The sequence below is a fragment of the Dermochelys coriacea genome, chromosome 8 (genome assembly GCF_009764565.3).
Source record: "Dermochelys coriacea isolate rDerCor1 chromosome 8, rDerCor1.pri.v4, whole genome shotgun sequence".
NCBI classification, from domain to species: Eukaryota; Metazoa; Chordata; order Testudines; family Dermochelyidae; genus Dermochelys; species Dermochelys coriacea.
Genome location: NC_050075.1, coordinates 14,646,316 through 14,664,929, shown reverse-complemented (window position 1 = coordinate 14,664,929; position 18,614 = coordinate 14,646,316). Strand labels below are relative to the sequence as shown.

Genomic DNA, 18,614 nt, shown 5'->3' with positions numbered 1-18,614 from the left:
GTAGTGCTGAAGTCCTGATTATTTTTTCAGTTAAGAATAATCATGAAAGTAAGAAACTTAGTGTTGATGTGATCCAAGTAGACGGCTTGCACATGTACCTCAGTCCTGTTCTACAGCATCTGATATGGTCATTCTGAACAGAGACTAATTAATTAGTTTATCGTGGTGCTCTTGCCATATGGAAAAATATCTACTGAAGGTCTAGATGAAATACCATATTAGAGCCTGACCTTGGAAACCCCTACTCATAGAAGTAATCCCACTGAAGTCTATCAATAGGACTAAGTAAAGGCTACTCACGTAAGAGTTTGCAGGTTGAAGCTTTAGAGCTGCAATCCTGCAAGCAATATGGAGGTACATAAAATTCAGCATACGAGTAATCGTATTGACCAGGCAGGGGTTATTAATACCATACTCCAACTTTTGTTAAACTACTCACATGCTTACATTTTAATACATGCATAAAATGTACATGTTTGTAAGATGGGGGGCCTAGTTGTTTTACCTTTGATCTAAGACATTTTCTAATTCTGCAATTGGTTTCCAGATTCTATTGCTCAGTTTTGACAGGGAGGGAGGGAGTGGTATTTGTCTAAAACAAAAGTAAGGTGATTAATTCAGAAAGAGTCAAAGGTAATTAGGTACCCACATTCCATTGACTTTCAATCTGATTTGAGTCCTGGCTACCTGACTCCTTTAGAAATTCCTAGCCTACAGGAGCACATCCTAGGTTTCTTAAAGAACCACAGTCAAAGTTGCAACCACTTACAAACCTGGAAAGAATAACCTGAAAGAAAAGGAATGGAAGTCTCAGCCTACATAAGTAGGTCATAAGTACATTAATTTGGTGGTCTTCCTATTGCCACTCTTCTATACCACAAAGCAGCTACACAACTTAGCAGAATTCATTTTAATTTCCTTAGACAAATATTACAGCTACCTTTTTTTGCTACGCTAGCCAGCTGTCCTATATGGCCTAATTCTTTAACATTAGACTGATTCTTAATATTACTAGCTTCCCCTTATGAATCCATCAACCGAGGATTGCTTTTTAGCCTTGTGTATTTAAACACAGGTATGGTGCATTTAACCCATTGTGCTTTCACTTTAGTCCTATTTAATGAGATAATTAGCTAGATTGCATTCTTTAGTACACACAATGAGGAGTTTAAAAACCCTAATGTAAAGCATTCACATATTCAATAACTCGTTGTTGCAGTGAGTGCTACTCAGTTTCTTTTATAATACTTTAAAAATTTGCTCTGGGATTAATTATCTTGACCATATTCCATCCGGAATCAATTTTTATGTTCCCAGCAGAACTTTCCAAAAGGTAGGTTTTATAAACAAAGTAGAGGGGTTTTTTTTTCCACTAACACTCTAAAGGCTGCTCAGCCTCCCTGATACTTTCCAAAACATAAAACCCAACAAGGTTATTGTTTTATGAGATTTCCCCTCTGCTGCCTCCTGGAATGGTTCTCCACTGTTGACACAAACACAGTGACATACTTTGAATGACATGCTTCTGATTTCATCCAGGAATCTACACCATGCAGCTCCTCCGTGTTAATTTAAACTTTATATTGCATAAGCTATAGTACAGGTTTAGATTTGTTCTTGACAGAAGTCCTTATTTTAAGTTACAAAATTGATTATTTTGTGCCTTGGACTTAACTGGGCTCAGGGAGTAAGGTATGTAGAGCAGTTGTAAGCCATTAGGCTATGTGGATGTCCCCCTTTTTGGCATCCACCAACTTTTCAACAGAGGCTGGCCCCATCAAGATTATTTGATGTGCCCTGTGTGTAGGGGAAAAAGAGGAGTCTAAAAGTGTTTCCTGATGGCTTCAGAAGAAGGTTCCTTGTTTCCCACCTCCTCCTGGGCTGTGCAAAGGTGAGCATGCACTTGATTTGCAGATTAGATTATCAGTCCCATTGATTCAGTCCATAGATTACTAAAGATGCTGATTGCTTCAAATACCATGGGTAAGAGGCTTTTAGAATACTATTTTCCCCATGCACCTTTTTATTATTAGAAAGGTTGGATACCACAGATCTTTCTGATATTGGTGACAACCACTGGCTGTCTCTTCAGATTAGAATCTGTCTGTACGCATACAGATCCTGCTTTTAATAATTTAAACAACATTACAGGTTTCAGAGTAGCAGCCGTGTTAGTCTGTATTTGCAAAAAGAAAAGGAGTACTTGTGGCACCTTAGAGACTAACAAATTTATTTGAACATAAGCTTCATCAGATGTGAAAAAACAGTAAGCAGAATATATATTATAGCACACGAAAAAATGAGAACTGACTTACCAAATGGGGGGGGGCGGTCAGTGCTAATGAGCTAATTCAATTACGATGGAAGTGGCTTATTCTCAACAGTTGACAAGAAGAGGTGAATACCAAGGGAATACCATCACTTTTGTAGTGCTAACGAGGCCAATGCAATCAAGGTGGCCCATTTCCAATAGTTGACAAGAAGGTGTGAGTAACAGCAGAGTAAAATTGTTAAGGCTCCTTATCTTAGATTTTCGGGCAGAGAACCTCTCTTCTCATGTATAGCCCTTTTGAAGTTAATAGGGCTGTATGTGGGGCGAGGTGCAGTCTGCAAAGATCCAAGTCCAACAGGAGGACCTATCTGACTATACCCAAACTAGGAAAAAGAAACCAACATCTCTCTCATGGCTTTTCACTGCAGTTAGAATCATAGAATATGAGGGTTGAAAGGGACCCTCATCTAGTCCAACCCCCTGCTCAAAGCAGGGCCAATCCCCAATTTTTGCCCCAGATCCCTAAATGGCCCTCTCAAGGATTGAGCTCAGTTTAGCAGGCCAATGCTCAAACCACTGAGCTATCTCTCCCCTCCTTAAACTTTAAGAGGTTATAAAAGCACATATTGAAGGGTAATTAAGGCCCTGCCACAATAATAAAGTACAATTTAAAAACTCATCTGAATTAATTTAAGCAATTTCTTTTAGTAACACTCAAAGAAATTGCTTAGGTTAATTCAGATAAACACACACTTAATAATCTTACATCATGTTGTTTTACTTCACTCGCTTTGGAGAATGAAATGAGGTTAGTGAGTTTCACTTTAGTTAGTTTTCAGTTAACCTTATTTTCTAGTTCTGCATTTGTACAATGCTGCCATGTTTGTATTGTAAACAGAGATAAGGAATCCTAAGATCTACCCCCAAAATTATTGTCCTTTATTTAAATTGTTAAAAATTGTTGTCCTACATTATTTAAAGATGTTTTCATGAGATATTTACTAAAGAGATTGTGCAGAAACCTCTAGCTCCTCTTAATTTTTGTAAAACCTACTTTTTAGGCTAAACAGGGGTACTTGCTCTAACTGTATTTTCTTCCTGTTTGCAGTGTTATAGCTGTGTTGGTCGCAGAACATTAGACAAGATAAATGAAATAATCTCTCTTGTTGGACCAACTTCTGTTTTCAATTTCACCAACAAAAATTGGTCCAAAAAAACCTGCTACCTCCTCCACCTTGTCTGTTTTCTTCCTGATACATTAATTTGTTGTTACCACTTTAATACTAGTTGGTAGCATTTTGTGATGTTTGTTTATAAGGTGAAGCTTCCTCTTTATGCAAATCTCCTTCACCTTCCTTCCTGTGGTATTGCATAGTCTGAACTGCCCACATCACTTTTGCTTTCATTCAGCTTCCTGCACTGTGGGAGGATTTCTTAAATCTCCAATTGGCAACTCTCTACGAACAAAGGAAGAAAAGGTAAAAAGCTGGATCAACCTGGAGCCTCTTGTTTTTTGTACCCATGTCCACAATTCCCATTGCCTAAATAAAGAACAAGTTTAGTTACTGTTCTAAACCTGGCCAATTTCTGGCCCCAATCATCCTAACTCTACCACATAAAGAGAGAACAGCTGTATATGCTCTTCTTACACCAAAACCAGCAACAACAAATTGGTCCCTGATGTAACAGGGTCCAGCAATGCTGGAAATATGTCAATTTGGCATCTGGATCCTGCCAAGTTCTGGCCCTCCACAAATTTCACTGCCTAAATAGAAATCCTGTTTAGCCACTCTTGTTGCATCTGAGTACCCAGGAATTGTACCCTCAAAATAGAGGAAAAAACGGTACTTCTAGTAGCGGAGGAAGAAATTTTGTCCTCCAGTAAATCCCCCTAGAAGAAAGCTGCAAAGACTCTGTTGCACCTGCATCCTGCTGGATTTGGCGGAGGTATGGCTGCAGCCCCTCCTCCTCCTCCCGAGGTTTACCAATACACGCAGGACAGATGCAGTTTCTCCAGGTCCACCAGTACCATCCAGATGCTACCGGAAAATGGGAAGCTTTCCTAATATGCTGATACAATTGGGCGGACAATTCAGAGGCTAGAGCCCAGTGGGGGCATATGAGGCTCGATTGCACCCGGAGCCTATTCTCTGTGGAGGCAGCGGCTTTGTTTTTTGGAGGAGGAGGAGGAGGAGCAAAAATTCGGATCCGGCTGGACGTTTGAAGCGCCCGGGCGGCGAGACGCACCGGGGCCTAGGGGGTCTTTGCCGGGAGAGGGATGGCTGCGCGCTCCTTCTGTATTTATGTGGGTGACTCCGGGCGCTCCTGGCTGGAGCCAACAGGAGCTAGGTGCGGGCTGGAGGTTTTTGCAACGCGGTTGCCGTGGGATCCGGGCGGCCCCGGCGTTGTATTCGGGGCCCTGGGAGAGGTTAGATTTATTCTCCATTTAGCCAGCGGGAGCTGGGGCCAAACGCTGACAGATCCGTCCAGCCGCCCCCCCCCAAAGCCCAGCTGGGCGGCCGGAGCACGTGGTGCTGGGGCCTCAGCCACTCAGCTGTGCACGGCCCCGGAGAAACCCCTCCCGGGCCCGCCTCCCTGCGATCCTCCTCCCCTGGCAGCTCCAAGTGACTAATTTTTGTCATATGACTGTGACACCAAATGGAGTCGGGTTCGCGGAACTAGCTGCCTGCCAGAGGAGTTTGCTGCTCCAGCCCCGGCGCCGCCTGGGTGGAGGGAGAGAGGAGGAGGCTGGGGGAGCAGCGCAGCGCAGCGCACCCCCCAAAATGCCACCCACCTTGTTTCAGAAGCTCTTCAACAAGAAGCACGGGCTGATTTCCCCTGCCCGGGACTCCAGGGAGGAGTGTGCCTTCAGGTAAGGCGCGGGGGAGCCCTTTCCTCTGTCTCGCCCCTGCTCCCCGACTTGGGCCAGTTTGTTACTTTCTCGCCTCTTTGCACCCCGCGCCAGAGGCCAGAGAGGAGGGGGTCGGGGGGGGGGCTCCTTCCCTTTCTGATTGTGCGCGCGCTCTAGGGACTCTGGTGTGCACGATTGGGCACGCTGCTGAGTTGGTTCCCGGGTCCCCTGCGATCCCCCTCCCCCGTTTGACACACATGTCGTTTGCATGTCTCGTTTCTCTTCCTCCCCACCCCCTTTCCCTGGAGAGCCCCGGGGGGTGGGGAGGTTTCTTGGCCCGGGTTCCTCCGGCCACACAATGAGCTCGACGGAAACCCCTGATGCGCTTTTAGCAATGCGCGGGGACGCGTGCAACATTGTTTCTCCGGAGAGCTTTCCTCGTAAAGGTGTCTCGGTCTGGGCTCCTCCTGCGGCGCCCCTTGGGGGTGCCAGCCCTCCCCGCCTGCCCTTCGCTCTGCAATGAATCTGCTTTTCCCCGCCGTCCAGTTCGTAAAAAGTTGCAAAGCAGAAGTAGCCCCTTGGTTAGCGCCCCCGCAGGACGAGCCGCTTTCTCTGATCAGGTTGTGACTCTTCCTTTCGGCGTGGGTTGGGATCCCTTCTCCCTTCCCTTTCCCTGTCCTCAAATCCCCATTTGTTTATCTGTTTTGTTTTGTTTTTTGCCTTTGATGCTTCAGACGCACTTTTGATGCTGCAGATTTAACAAGCCCCGTAAAAAAAAGTAAAAAATAAAAAGACGCCATTCTTTTGGCTTTCTTGACGTTGGGAGGCGGTAGCTATCTGGCAAGAGCGACCTTAAAAAAATAAAGAGGGAAAAGCAAATGCGACATGTGTGGCTGCCAACAGAAGTGTAGGGGTTACTCCTGAAATCTGTCATGATCTAACCACAGCAAAACCGAATCCATCAAAGGGTGCCAAACACAGCACTTCAAGAAAAAAACGCTTGCCCCCCAAGAACGTTACTCCCTCTTCACCTCTTACAATTAAATGTTGCCGTTCGACCTGGCTGTGTGTGTTTGTCCCTGTATTTCTGAAATCCTAACAGTCTATGGGTTTTTTTGTTGTTGGCTGGAGAAAGCCAACTCTTGTCTGGTATAAGGACTTGAGTTTGCAGTTCTTTATGACGACTCCAGTGAAAACTTAAAAATCAGGACCGGAACTTTACTTTCAGCAGTTTCCCCATATTATAACCTATAAAAATTGTAAAGTTAAGTTTAAAGGTTGACATAGAAAAAGGTATTTTCAGTGTCTATAAAATAATAATAGTGGTAGATACACAGAATAGTACCTACCTACTACTAAATTTCTGTAGTACTAATCAGTTTCCAGTCACAGCTGGAGTAGCAAAAATCTGGTCTAATTGCAAACTATTAATTTTAAAACACAATCATGATTTCGTAACTAAAATGTAAATGATACTTTCTTTGCATTTATTGGCATGAATAGCATAATCTGAAAATATTGATATTTTAAATTGACTACTTGGAATCTCTCTTCATTTAATCTTTTGAATATCTTTTTGAGTTTCATCACATAATGTAATACCAAATCTTACTAGAGCTGTCCTCTGGAATGGTATATCTATTGATCACAGTACCAGGTTTCTTTCGTCTGTGAGACTATCACTGCAAGCATCTGGGGTGGTAATTAGTAAACACACCCACTATTCTTTCAGCATAACCATTTTCACAGCATACTGATTAATCTTCCATGTTCTTAGGAAGTCAGTGAGAACTTTTGGAAATAACCTAGAATCCAGTGTTGTAAATTTTAACAAAGTTTGTTTATAGCTGCCAGAACACCTTCATTTCATTTTCCTGCTGAATGGTTCCTTTTTTATGGACCTATTGGATGGTCCAAAATTCCTTTTTAACAAGTGTGTGTGTGTGTGTGTGTGTGTGTTTCTAGATCACTTTAATATCTTGCACCTAGCTCTCATGATTGGGAAAGGGCTCAATTAAGTAGTCTCGTTACAGTTAGTATGGCAAAACCCATTTTTTCATGTTCTATGTGTTTATATATATATATATATATATATATATATATATAATCTCTTCCTACTGTATTTTCCACTGCATGCATCTGATGAAGTGGGTGTTAGCCCACGAAAGCTTATGCCCAAATACATTTGTTAGTCTCTAAGGTGCCAAAAGTACTCCTCTTTTTTTAATATCTTACCTGTTTGTCACGCTGCTAAGACACTTCTTAATGATAAACTTCTACTGAGGATTTGGTGTATAACTCAACAGCTGTGTTCCATACACTTGGATTATTTGTTGTAGGGAAGAAAAATTTAGTATATTCTCCTCTGACATCTTTTTTTTCCCTCTTTTTAACACAGAATAATGTGTGCCAGAACTGGATGTATATTTTTCAAATCACGTTCTGTTTTTTTTTTCCTGTAGTACAATTAAGATATTTTTATATGCTGAATCTGTTAGTGGTCATATTCAGGTTTTTAAGTTTTATTTCTAAAATATAGTTAAATGGAGACATATACAATATGCAGTGTTAATAAAAGGGTGTCTTCCTAATCTTCAGTTAATATTGTATTTTGCTAAACTGAATTTTCCAATGATAAAACTCTGACTAACAGGTCTATGTAAAGTACCATATTAAAGTCAATAAACAGCATAATAGTTGTATTCTTATAAACGAAAGTGAACGTACATTCAACCCTTGGACTGTGCAAAGAATTTGTTTAAAGCCATAAGGGTAGGAAACAGGTATTTTATTTTAAATAAGGCCCTGCCTGAGTTCCAAATAGTGCATGAGTGCAGAATCAGACTCGTATTTCATGAAAGGAAACCAAACTTCTCATATGATCTGGGCCAGCCTACTAGTAGCTGGTAAGCACTTAAAACTCCAGTGCATCCTCCAAATGTTTGTTGTGTGTTGATATGAAATTCAAAAGAAGGGGTGGGGGGTTGGTCTTTGATTAAAATACTGGTTTCTCTTTATAAGAGCTGAATATTATTATTATTATTTTGCCACAGACTTCCTTTATGCAAGTCGCTTAATTTCTCTTTGCCTCAGTTTCCCTATCTGTAAAATGGGGTAATTCTTAGCTAAGAAGGGCATATGATAATGAACTTGTCTGTGAAACTTTGGAAGAATATGCTATAGAAGGACAAAGTATTTAGTAAAATATTAGGGATGAGTCTTTAAAGAATCGGTGCTTAAGTTAGGCACATAAGGCATTATCTTGCATCACTGAACTCAAGGATACCATTGCCGTTGATCTCCAATGGGAACAGGATCAGAGCCCTAAATCCTTATTGGGGTTCCTAAGTAAGTGGCCCTATTTTTCAAAGCACCCATCAGTTTCATTTTTGAAAAATTGGGTCATGTATTTAAAGGGATTTAAAAAAAGGCTTGGTCTGTAAGTCTGGACTTATTGCCTTCTTTGAGGCAACAGTTATTTAAAAACAAATCTGCAACCAAATCTTAAATAGAACATTTAAAGAGCAATTGTCATTCAAGGGTATGGAACTGAGTAACTGACATGTGAGGGAGATCAAGGTAACTGGGTGCAAGTTACTCATTCTTCCCTGACTATGAATACATTTTGCATTTGAGTCATGCTTGCAAAAGTATTATGAAAATTTACTAGCAGAGGCACAAATTCTATTTTACTTGCTTGTTTTCCCCCCAAAAAATTATTCACCATGAGTGTGAGGAGTCTTGCAAGGCAGAATCAAGTCAGACTATGGGAAATGCTTCAGGAATGAGTGCTGATTAAATTAGCAGTTCCAGAGTTTTGTGATTGATAATGTGGCACTCCCTAAATTAGTAGCTCAGGGCCCAATCCTTCAAACATTCCGACACATGTGCAATGTTATTTACACAAATAGTCTTATTGAAATCAATTAGAGTAGTGATGTGGAATACAGATAATGTTGATTACTTGTGTGAGTACTATTTGTTGTATTTGTACAATATGGTTTCAATCCGAGGACCCAGTTCTGCACGTAATGGAGGAGTAAAATCTTTAGCAGAAGTCATGAAGAAGATTCTGATGTCTTCCTGTTTAACTGCGATATAGCAAAGTTTCTCCTTAGAGAAGTAGCTGCTTTGCCTGCTAGTTCATAACTACACTTAAGTGCTCTTAACACAACTCAATTAAGTTGTATAAAGTATGTACACTATCACAGTTTGATCTAATATGTATTTAAACACCCATATTTTAGCCAAGCTTTATACCAAAGATTTTTTTTTTATAATTCATGAATTAATTTCATCTAGTGATATACCTAAGTGCATTCTGTATTAACAGGAAAAAGAGCAGAATATTACTTTAGCCAGTTCAGGGAAGACCTCACCGTGCAGCCATCGGGTATAAAAAGCAAGCAAAATGTTAGGATACATATGGTTTGGAGACTAAACATAGAGTAAAGTAATGCCAATGTATAAATCAATGGTATGCCCTCATCTGGAATACAGTGTGCAGATCAGATCGCCTCATCCCTAAAAGGATGAAGCAGAAATGGAGTTCAGGCATAGGGGCTGAAATTGCATGGATAAGCTCTCATATGTAAAGATATTGAAAAGACTGGCATGTTTACCAGAGAGATGTGCTAGGATTTTCAGAAGAGCCCTAGGAGTTAGGTGGCGAACTCCCATTGAATTTCAATGGGATTTCAGTGTCTAACTTCCGCAGGCTCCTTTGAAAATCCTAGCTGAGATGAATGAGAGGGGACCTGATAAATGTGTAAGCAATGACTGGGACAGAGAAGATAGACTGGGAACTTCTGTTTATGCTGTCTCATACTGTGGGAACTGGAGGATATTAAATGAAATCGAAAGGCAAATTCAAATCTTATAAAAAGAATTATATTTTCACACAATGCAAAACTAGTGTGTTCAACTCACTGTGATCTCACTGAGGCCCAAAGCTGAGAAGGAGTCCAAAAAGGATTAGACATTTATGGATAGCAAGAATATCAAGTTATAATAGTAATTTATACATTAAAAGAAATTCTTTTAATACATTCTTACATCCTAAGAATTTTGGAAAGGATATAAACCCCTAACATGCTGTAGGGCATAAACTAACCTCTGCTATTGGGGAATAGGAGTAAACTTTCCCTGGGACACCTTACACCATAACTAACTACTGCAGGGTTTCTTGAACCTTGTTCTGAAGCATCTGGTACTGGTAACTGTTGATGACAGAATACTGGACTAGGTTGACTGCTGGTCTGATCCAGTCTGGTAATTTGTCGATTCTTATATTTCTGTGTTCCTGTTATTAGAAACAAGTCTGACAGATTTCTGGATTTAAAATCAAGGGTGTTCAGTTATATATATTTAAAATAACCATTAGATTAACCCTATGCAATATGAATTCTCTAACCAACCTATGTATTAAAAATAAAGCAAAACAAAATAAAAAAATAAAATCTTAGTAAACTAAGCAGCATCTGTTGTTCAGCTCATTAAACTGTCATCTTCACAATAAATCCTGAGTTGCACTATTTATATTACTGAATGCTGGAGGCAGGGTCAGAAGGTGGGTAAATATGCATTTATTTTTTGGCTTTCTAACAGTGCACCAGAGTGCTGCATTTAATTGTATGTTACCAGATGCCTCATCATTCAGTTTATTTTTACTTTTTCTGCAAATGAAATATTCCTTTTATTACAAGTCAAAAACTCAGGAGTTAATGGCTTATTTTTGGTTAAAAGCAGGCTACATCTTTCTATATAGTTCAAGTGTGTTGCTCACTTTGAGCCTTTTAAGGTATGGGTCCTCAACCTCATTATAGACTCACCCCACTAGTGTAAAGAAAATAAGCCTATAATGCTTAACTCTGGTTTGATGCCCTCTTGTGTTCTGTGTATGACAGAGCCATTGAGTTTCCTTCTGCTACACAGACAGTTCTGTGCACTTGAGTACTCTTGTACATCTAGCTATCCCTTCCAATTAACAGGAAGATAGACTGAACTTGAGAGTTCCTTCAGACCTGAGCTCAGTAGGGCCTTCCAGTGTCTTGTTTGATCTCAAGAGCTCTAAAGAATAATTTTCCAGTCCTGGGTGGTGTTCCATAAATGCCTGTCAGCTTTATTTTGCTCTTGTCAAAGCATCTGTTAGAGGGGTACAAATATGTGGGAATTGTTCCAACTTAAAAATAAACTATACAAATTCCTCCTCCTACTGGGGGAGTATCTCTGCAGGGAGTATCTCTGCAGACATTTTCCCACCAGATGCTCTTTTTAGGTGTTTCTATATCTGAGGGAGAGCACAATGTCCCAAATAGGGAGGGACGGGGATAAATTACTTTTGTGTCCCCTGCTTGTGTATGGACCAGACCACTTGCAGCGATTCTGGAAACATACTTTTTCCCGGGGTCTTTCTGGAGCACAAACTGCTTGATTGATAATGATTTGTCAAGTTTCCAGTATACATGAAAGATCTAAGGTTGGCCGTAGAGTAATATTTCCTGAAAGCAGATGAGGCAAGTATCCACTATAAACCCTGATTCTCTCCGTCTTCTGTTGCAGTAGCTTTAAAGTGTATCCTGAGTGTTGGTTTTATTTTATTTTATTTATTTACTTTATGCATAATATTGGCAGTTGAATTTATGAAGGGAATTGGAATAAACCTAGAAATGAAAATGGGTAGCATGATACTAAGATGCTCTAGAAGCTAGAGGAAACAATTCATCTGCATAGCCATCCCTCTCCCATCGTAACTGACGATACGCTTCTACTTCTTTTTTGAAAGTGGAAATTAATGGAAAGGAATTAGTGTGAAACAGATTCCTAGTCATGAGGGGTTACCTCTCAGGACTGGATGCAGGTGATTTCTTTTTTTTAAAGGGAATGCTGGAGTAAGGTTAATGAAGATTGTGAAAGACCTTTTTAAAGCTCATCTTATAGCCAAACAATTCCCCAAAAACCTTTCAAGAGATTTTCACAGTATTTGTAAAGGCACTAATCAATAACAACACAAACGATGGGGTGTTGTTGTGGAAAGCCACTTTGTTGCCCCCCCCCCCCGCTTAGAATAGAGATGGTGATAGGAAATATTCTTCATGCCCTTCCTTAAGGGAAAGATTTATGAGGTGCCTAGGAAAGCTTAGAGCCCTTGGGAATCAGACAGTTTGGAGGTTTTGTGTTATCAGGCTTTGGGCTTGAGCATCCATAGTGATTTAACCCAACTGATACAGTTATTGCCAAAACCCCTTTTATGGTTAACGTCGACTGCAAACAAAAAGCCCCACTCCACCCAGTCGAAGGCCTTTTCTGCATCCATCAACAATAGGTGGCTTTGTGTCTGCCCAGCCTGGGCCCAGAGAATCAAACCCATTATTCCATCACTTTAGAAAGCCACTCCAGTTCTAGTGGATAATATGGTTAACAAAAGTCTTTAGTAAGAATTTTAAAATAACTCCTCAGATGAGCCATCAGCCCGTCAAGCTGATGTGTTCTCTTTTGGAATTAAAACTTGTGTAGCCAAGGATATTGTATCAGAAAACTTGTCCACTTACAAAACTTTTAAAGTCCCTTCAACAAAGTCTTATTAAAGCCAATTCTAAAACTCATCTTGATCAGGAACCTTATCTGGTTCTAATTTGGCGATACCTCCAACAATGCCATAGGAACTTTAGTTATATACAGATTAGCCTTCCTGAGTTTAGAAGGCTTTAGCTCTGCTAAAAAGCAATTTATAACCTTGTCCCACCAAATTCTGATGAAGCTTTTTAAAAAAAAAAAAAATTCTTGTCTTTTATTAAGTTTATCTAGGATTTTTTTATTAAACCTTGCTTTTTCTTCTCTTTCTATCTCCGTTTTTTCTCAATCCTTCTTTGTTATAATACGAGTGGGAAAGTCTCTGACCTTTGGCTTACTAATTAGCTTGAGTTTTGCAAGATTTATTATGTATTCAGTTCTCTCACTAGTTGCCCTCCAGCTACGATCACTTTGGCTAGCATTATGAAAGATATTTTTAATGTTCCCTAACTACATTTCTGTTTCTAGAACACTTATTTCAGACAGTATTTATTTTGCTGAAGCATTTTCTATCATTTGATCTGTTATAAGAAAAGGAGTACTTGTGGCACCTTAGAGACTAACAAATTTATTTGAGCATAAACTTTCGTGAGCTACAGCTCACTTCATCGGATCCGAAAGTTTATGCTCAAATAAATTTGTTAGTCTCTTTGATCTGTTATGTGTCCTTTGGTTGTTTAAGTCAGGATTCACCCTTGAGTGCAGAAACAAACAGTATAATAGGTTCAGATTAGCATCCCTGCTGGGTTGCAAAAAGTACTTACACTTTTTATTAAGATGGCCACCATCCAAGTCCTGCTTTACCCCAGGCCTATGTCAGTCAGTCTGGAATTCCCTATGGGTCTAGGAGTCCTGCATTCCTCTCCAGGTGGGCAAAAATTAGGATCTCCGCTAAAGGCACAACGTCAATTTGAAAATCACATTTCTGTCTGCAAACTTTGTACCTACTATAGTGACAAGCTAACAAGTAAGATTATGAAAACAGAAAGAGATTGGGTTGGGGGGGAAATAGGGGAAAGAGTCTCCTCTAGCTTTTTTCAGTTTGTTTATACTAGGTATTGATGGCACATTGCGTATAGTCAGTTTTACAGTGTCCCTGTAAAGTCTGTTAGGGCTAAATTTGTCCTGTGCTGCAAGCACCATGTATGGGGCAATGCATGGTTGTGCTGCTCCAGAAAGCAGAGTGTGATACAGCAAGTTGCAGGAAGATTTTTCAAAGGCATAGAGGGTAGTTAGGCACTTAACTTCTGTTGCAAGTCAGGAGGACTGAGGTGCCTAGCTGCCCGTTGTGCTTTTGAAAGCCGTCCCATGCTCCGGGGGGAATGTTCCCTGCACCAGCCTGATACCCTGTGTACGCTGTACTCCCACTTCACCTGCATGTATGGGAGAGGTTGTAGAGGTTCTGGGGAGGCTGTTCTCCACCTTCCAGTGATACAAGTAGCACCTTACGCTCTTCTTTGTGGGTGTGCAGGATGACCACAATCTGGCCCTTTTCAAGAGAGAAACTAAGTAGGTGAAAAGACCCTTCTGCTCTCCTGCTGATGTTTAGAAAATCCCTTAAACTTTTTTTTTTTTTTTAAAAAAAAAAGGGAATTAAAAGATGTGAAATCAGCCAACTTCAAACCACTGAAGCCACCCTTTGTTCCCCTTAGTAATGTTACTCCCATCTTGGTTGGGCTCTTTCAGTGGCCAAGCACTTCTTTTGTGTTCTGTGAGATCAGGTGCTGTAGGCTGTAGTAAAAGATCACGAGTTTGTTGTGATACGTGCTTGTATCAGCCTCCTGTGTTCTCTGCATTATCACTTCCTCATGCTGGGGCAGCAGGAGTTTTATGAAGAAGGGCTGCTATCTCTGACCTGCTCCAGGCTGCCTCTGGAGCAGAGTCTCTCTGTGTTCCACTCCCAGTGTCTTGTTTCCTTGTTAGGATAATGTTATTTGAAACAAAGCTATAGCAAATGAATTCTATTGCTTCCCTTTCCATCTCTGGAATCTTATGGGGTTTAGGGTTGCCAACCCTCCAGAATTGTCCTGGAGTCTCCAAGAATTAAGCATTAATCTTTAATTAAAGATTGTCGTGTGACGAAACCTCCAAGAATTCGTCCAACCAGAATTGGTGACCCTAGATTAGGCCTATGCAGTCTGATTTCTGATTCTACCAGCATACCGTGGAAGCCATTTCAGTACCTGCTTAGATGGCCTAGGCCTTCTAATCCTCTTGCCAGCTGATCAGAGATTCTTCCTGTGGTTGATTGTCATCTTTTCATGCATTATTCTGATTACGCTTGGCAGCCTTTTTGTTTTGTATAGCACATTCTGTGAAGAAAGTATTACATGGATTTCTTGTTGCCCTTTCCTCCATTGGGTTGTCATGATGTGAAGTGAGCCAGATGTTGTGATGTGGGGGAGACTAGGGTTCAGTGGGCTTGGGAGAGGAGGCATGGGGTGGGTACTGTTTCCATGGTGATAGAGAGAGAGAGAGAGGCCCTCAGAGCCTGCAGATATGCTGTCAGTGTTACCTTATGTGAAAATTACCTCCACGTAATGGAATGCAAACGCCCCTCCCCATAGTCAAGGGAGTGTGGGTTTGAGACTGAGGTAGGAAGGGCTCTTAGAGGAATTTGAGGTGCTCTGGGCAGCATCCTTCTGTTCCTCCTCCATGTTGGGTCTTAGGTGGAGTGGCTCGGGGGGCTGGGAGCATGAAGTATACAATAGCCCCTGAAAGCCTCTCTCTGATTTGTTCTGTGATGTGTGCCGGGGGGAGGAGGATCCCTTCCCAACCCCAACCACTGTTGGAGTGATGAGACAGGAACTACTTGGGTTGACACTTATGGGGTTTTCAATCCCCTCAATGCTTTTCTTCAGCTGGATTTGGCCCTTGGTGTTTGTATTCTGCTGAGCTAACACATACTCAGAGTGGCATTCCTGGATTCAGTTTTTTCTTTCTTTCACAGTTCATTGTTGAATAAACTGGCCCAAATGAGATAGAGACTGAAATTTGATTTTATTTTGCTGTAATTCTGTCTTAGTTTCAAAAAATGACTACTTTATAGCATTTTTTCAAGTTGAAAATAACGTACATGGCAATTTTGTTCTTGCAAGGTGCGTTCTCTCCTGTTGCTACCTCTGTAACAGAGTGACTACAAAATCACATGTTTGTGGAACTCCCAGAAACATACAGTGCTCGGTTACACCAGGGTAAATCCACCATCCAGGTACAGTGGACTTATTCTCATGTAACTGAGAGCAGAATTTGGCCCTTAGTAAAGCTCAAAATGGTTGTGGTACGGTGGGGAGGACAATTTTCTGGAACTGTTACTGGGAAAAAAAAGAAATTACGTCAGCTAAATTCTGTAAATTAAAAACAGAAAATAAATTCAGTCATTTGTAAATCCCTTGCAAATGCATCAGTTACTCCACTTTACGCTGAGTAGTAACATCACTTGTATTTAAGAAATATTCCTTTGAAAAACTCATTTGCACAATACAAATGTGAGACAGCTTAAGGGATTCAACCATAAAGATTCCATTCAGAAGGGGCAGTCCCTCAGAAGGATTAATCATTTATTTCTAAAAATAAATGTAGATGTGTGTTCTGTTCTGTAGTCATTATGTAGCCTTTACTGTATCAGTTTCAAAGAGGATTTTCTTTAAATGATGCATTTTGCTTTTACTTAATGTTCAGCTAAGACTTTTATGTGGGATAATTTGCACCTATGTAGAAGAATGATTACCTGGCAACCTTCCCCCTCCCTCATCACAAAACCCATAGCTTGTGTAGATAATATTATTAGAATACAATGATGTACGTTTCAAAGGTTTAAGAATAATTGCCATGTAATCAACATTCATTGTTGAAACGTGTGAGTTACAACTGGAAGTAGTATTCAAAGTACTGCATACGTGTGTAGTATGTTTATTTTATAACAAAAAGAAAAGGAGTACTTGTGGCACCTTAAAGACTAACAAATTTATTAGAGCATAAGCTTTCGTGAGCTACAGCTCACTTCATCGGATGAAGTGAGCTGTAGCTCACGAAAGCTTATGCTCTAATAAATTTGTTAGTCTTTAAGGTGCCACAAGTACTCCTTTTCTTTTTGCGAATACAGACTAACACGGCTGCTACTCTGAAACCTGTATTTTATAACATACACACATATTAGCTCAAAATAGTTCCGACTTCAGGAAGTCGGTGCCTCCTTCCCTGGCTCTATTTCTCTATAAACACATGAGTTAATAAATGTACAAGTGCCACCAAAATGACTTTCTTCTTTGTCTTCATTGTATTGTGAACATGCAATAAATAGCCTTTAATTTTTAGATGCCTCTGGGCAAACAAAACCTAAAATAATAATTTAGGCTGTCACTCCAAGTGGCTTTTGTATATAGGTTGGAACCGTGTTGATAAACCAGACCACGTATTTGCCTCAGATTAGAGGGCTCTCTGGATTGAGATCCCCAGGCCACTTAGTAATGAACAGATCTGCTATAGAGAGAACCCATACAACCCAGATAGTTCCTGCATATGAATCAGCAACACCTTGTGATCAATGACATAAGCAGCTGACAGTGTTAGATATATCAAAATAGAATGAGGTCTCATATCCATTACCCCCAGGAGGAACCCTCATCAGAATTAACCATCTTGGAGCATGAACGTCATACATTAGTGCCATCTCCATATTGCCTCCAGTATACTTCTCCATGATGTTTCCAGTATGTCTCCAGCACTAATTGTGGCCTGAAACCAAACTAGAACATGTAAGAGAAATAATTGTGTTCTGTCCAGTTGACGCTAGTATTCTTCAGTCACCAGTGTCTCAAGCGCCCTTGAAAGGGAGCATACAAGATTTGTTCAAAACCATGTATATTTAATTCAGCATGTCTCTGAATATCTTTCTACTACTCCTGGCAAAGGATCAATAAAATATAAACCTTTCATGGTGTTGCAAGCACCCTTACCTTTCAGTGTGTGTGTGAGATGCACAGTGGGTGAGGAACAGGAACCAAATCTCAGGGTTCTGCTGCCTGTCTGAGCTAATTTGTAAAGAAACTGAGCAGGGTATAACAACTTCTGGATAAATACAGCACTAGCTTAAGTTCCTGACATTCCGCCCACTTAAGCCAGGGCTAACTTGGCCTGTTTTCTCTAAATCTCCTATGTCACTTTTCCCTTAAGAAATGGATTGTGTGATGAAACACCTGGTATCAGGGAGTGATCCAGCATAAAGCTTTAGCAGTAGCTGCTGCTGCTGGTTTCTTTGTTTGTTTTTAACCTCCGCATTGCAACTCTTTTCTTTCTGGTTTTGTTGGGAATTCTTTCCTATAGCAAGGAACATCAGAATCTTAGTCTGTTGCTTTACCACTCTGCTTTCTAGCTAGCGCTAGTGTGTGCACTATCTATTGTATACCTCTGTTTGTCCCTTCTGACAATCTGTGTATAGCTATTCCTGAAGTCTAAAATAGAGATGGGGGTCCATGCATTGAAAGTTTGAGGGTGGGGGGTTCAGGCCTACTTTTAAGCACATCATTTACTATGAGGGTGAAAGTCAGGCCTGGAAGAAAGCAAGTTTGCATGGATAGCAAGTGAATGAACGTCTGGCATCATTTTATTTTTTTTGTCAATTATTTTATATCACTTCTGAGAAGACGTAATCAGTGAATGATGTGCATGCCATTCGGATGTGCTGCTGAAGGGTTTGTCTGCTTCTTTCTAAGGTGAATAGTGTGATGCTTGATCCAGGTTAGATGTTAATGAAGTTCAGCGGCAGATAGGGAAATGCATTTGCTTGTGTGTGTGGGGGGGGGGGGGGAAGCTGGTGTGCAAATACAGAGCGATGGTGCTTTTGTCTTCTTTCTGAGAACATTATCTTGGTGAAATGACATTGTGTGAACATACAAATATATACCATCAAATATATGT

General features: G+C 40.6%; 1 protein-coding gene across 4 annotated transcripts in view; it reads left to right on the top strand.

Moving 5' to 3' along the window:
• The first annotated feature begins 4,604 nt into the window (after window positions 1-4,604).
• The window catches only part of FNIP1 (folliculin interacting protein 1), a 114,236-nt gene continuing 100,226 nt past the window's right edge, over window positions 4,605-18,614 (top strand). For 2 of the 4 annotated variants that reach the window (XR_005294485.2, XM_038413815.2), the window contains exon 1: window positions 4,753-5,144. Coding sequence is in view for 3 of the 4 variants with exons in the window: in XM_038413815.2 (XP_038269743.1) it covers window positions 4,915-5,144 (230 nt within the window). In the remaining variant the exon portion in view is untranslated. Of the gene's footprint in view, window positions 5,145-18,614 lie in introns of all 4 variants that reach the window. The other 2 variants (XM_038413808.2, XM_038413810.2) reach the window with 2 other exon arrangements.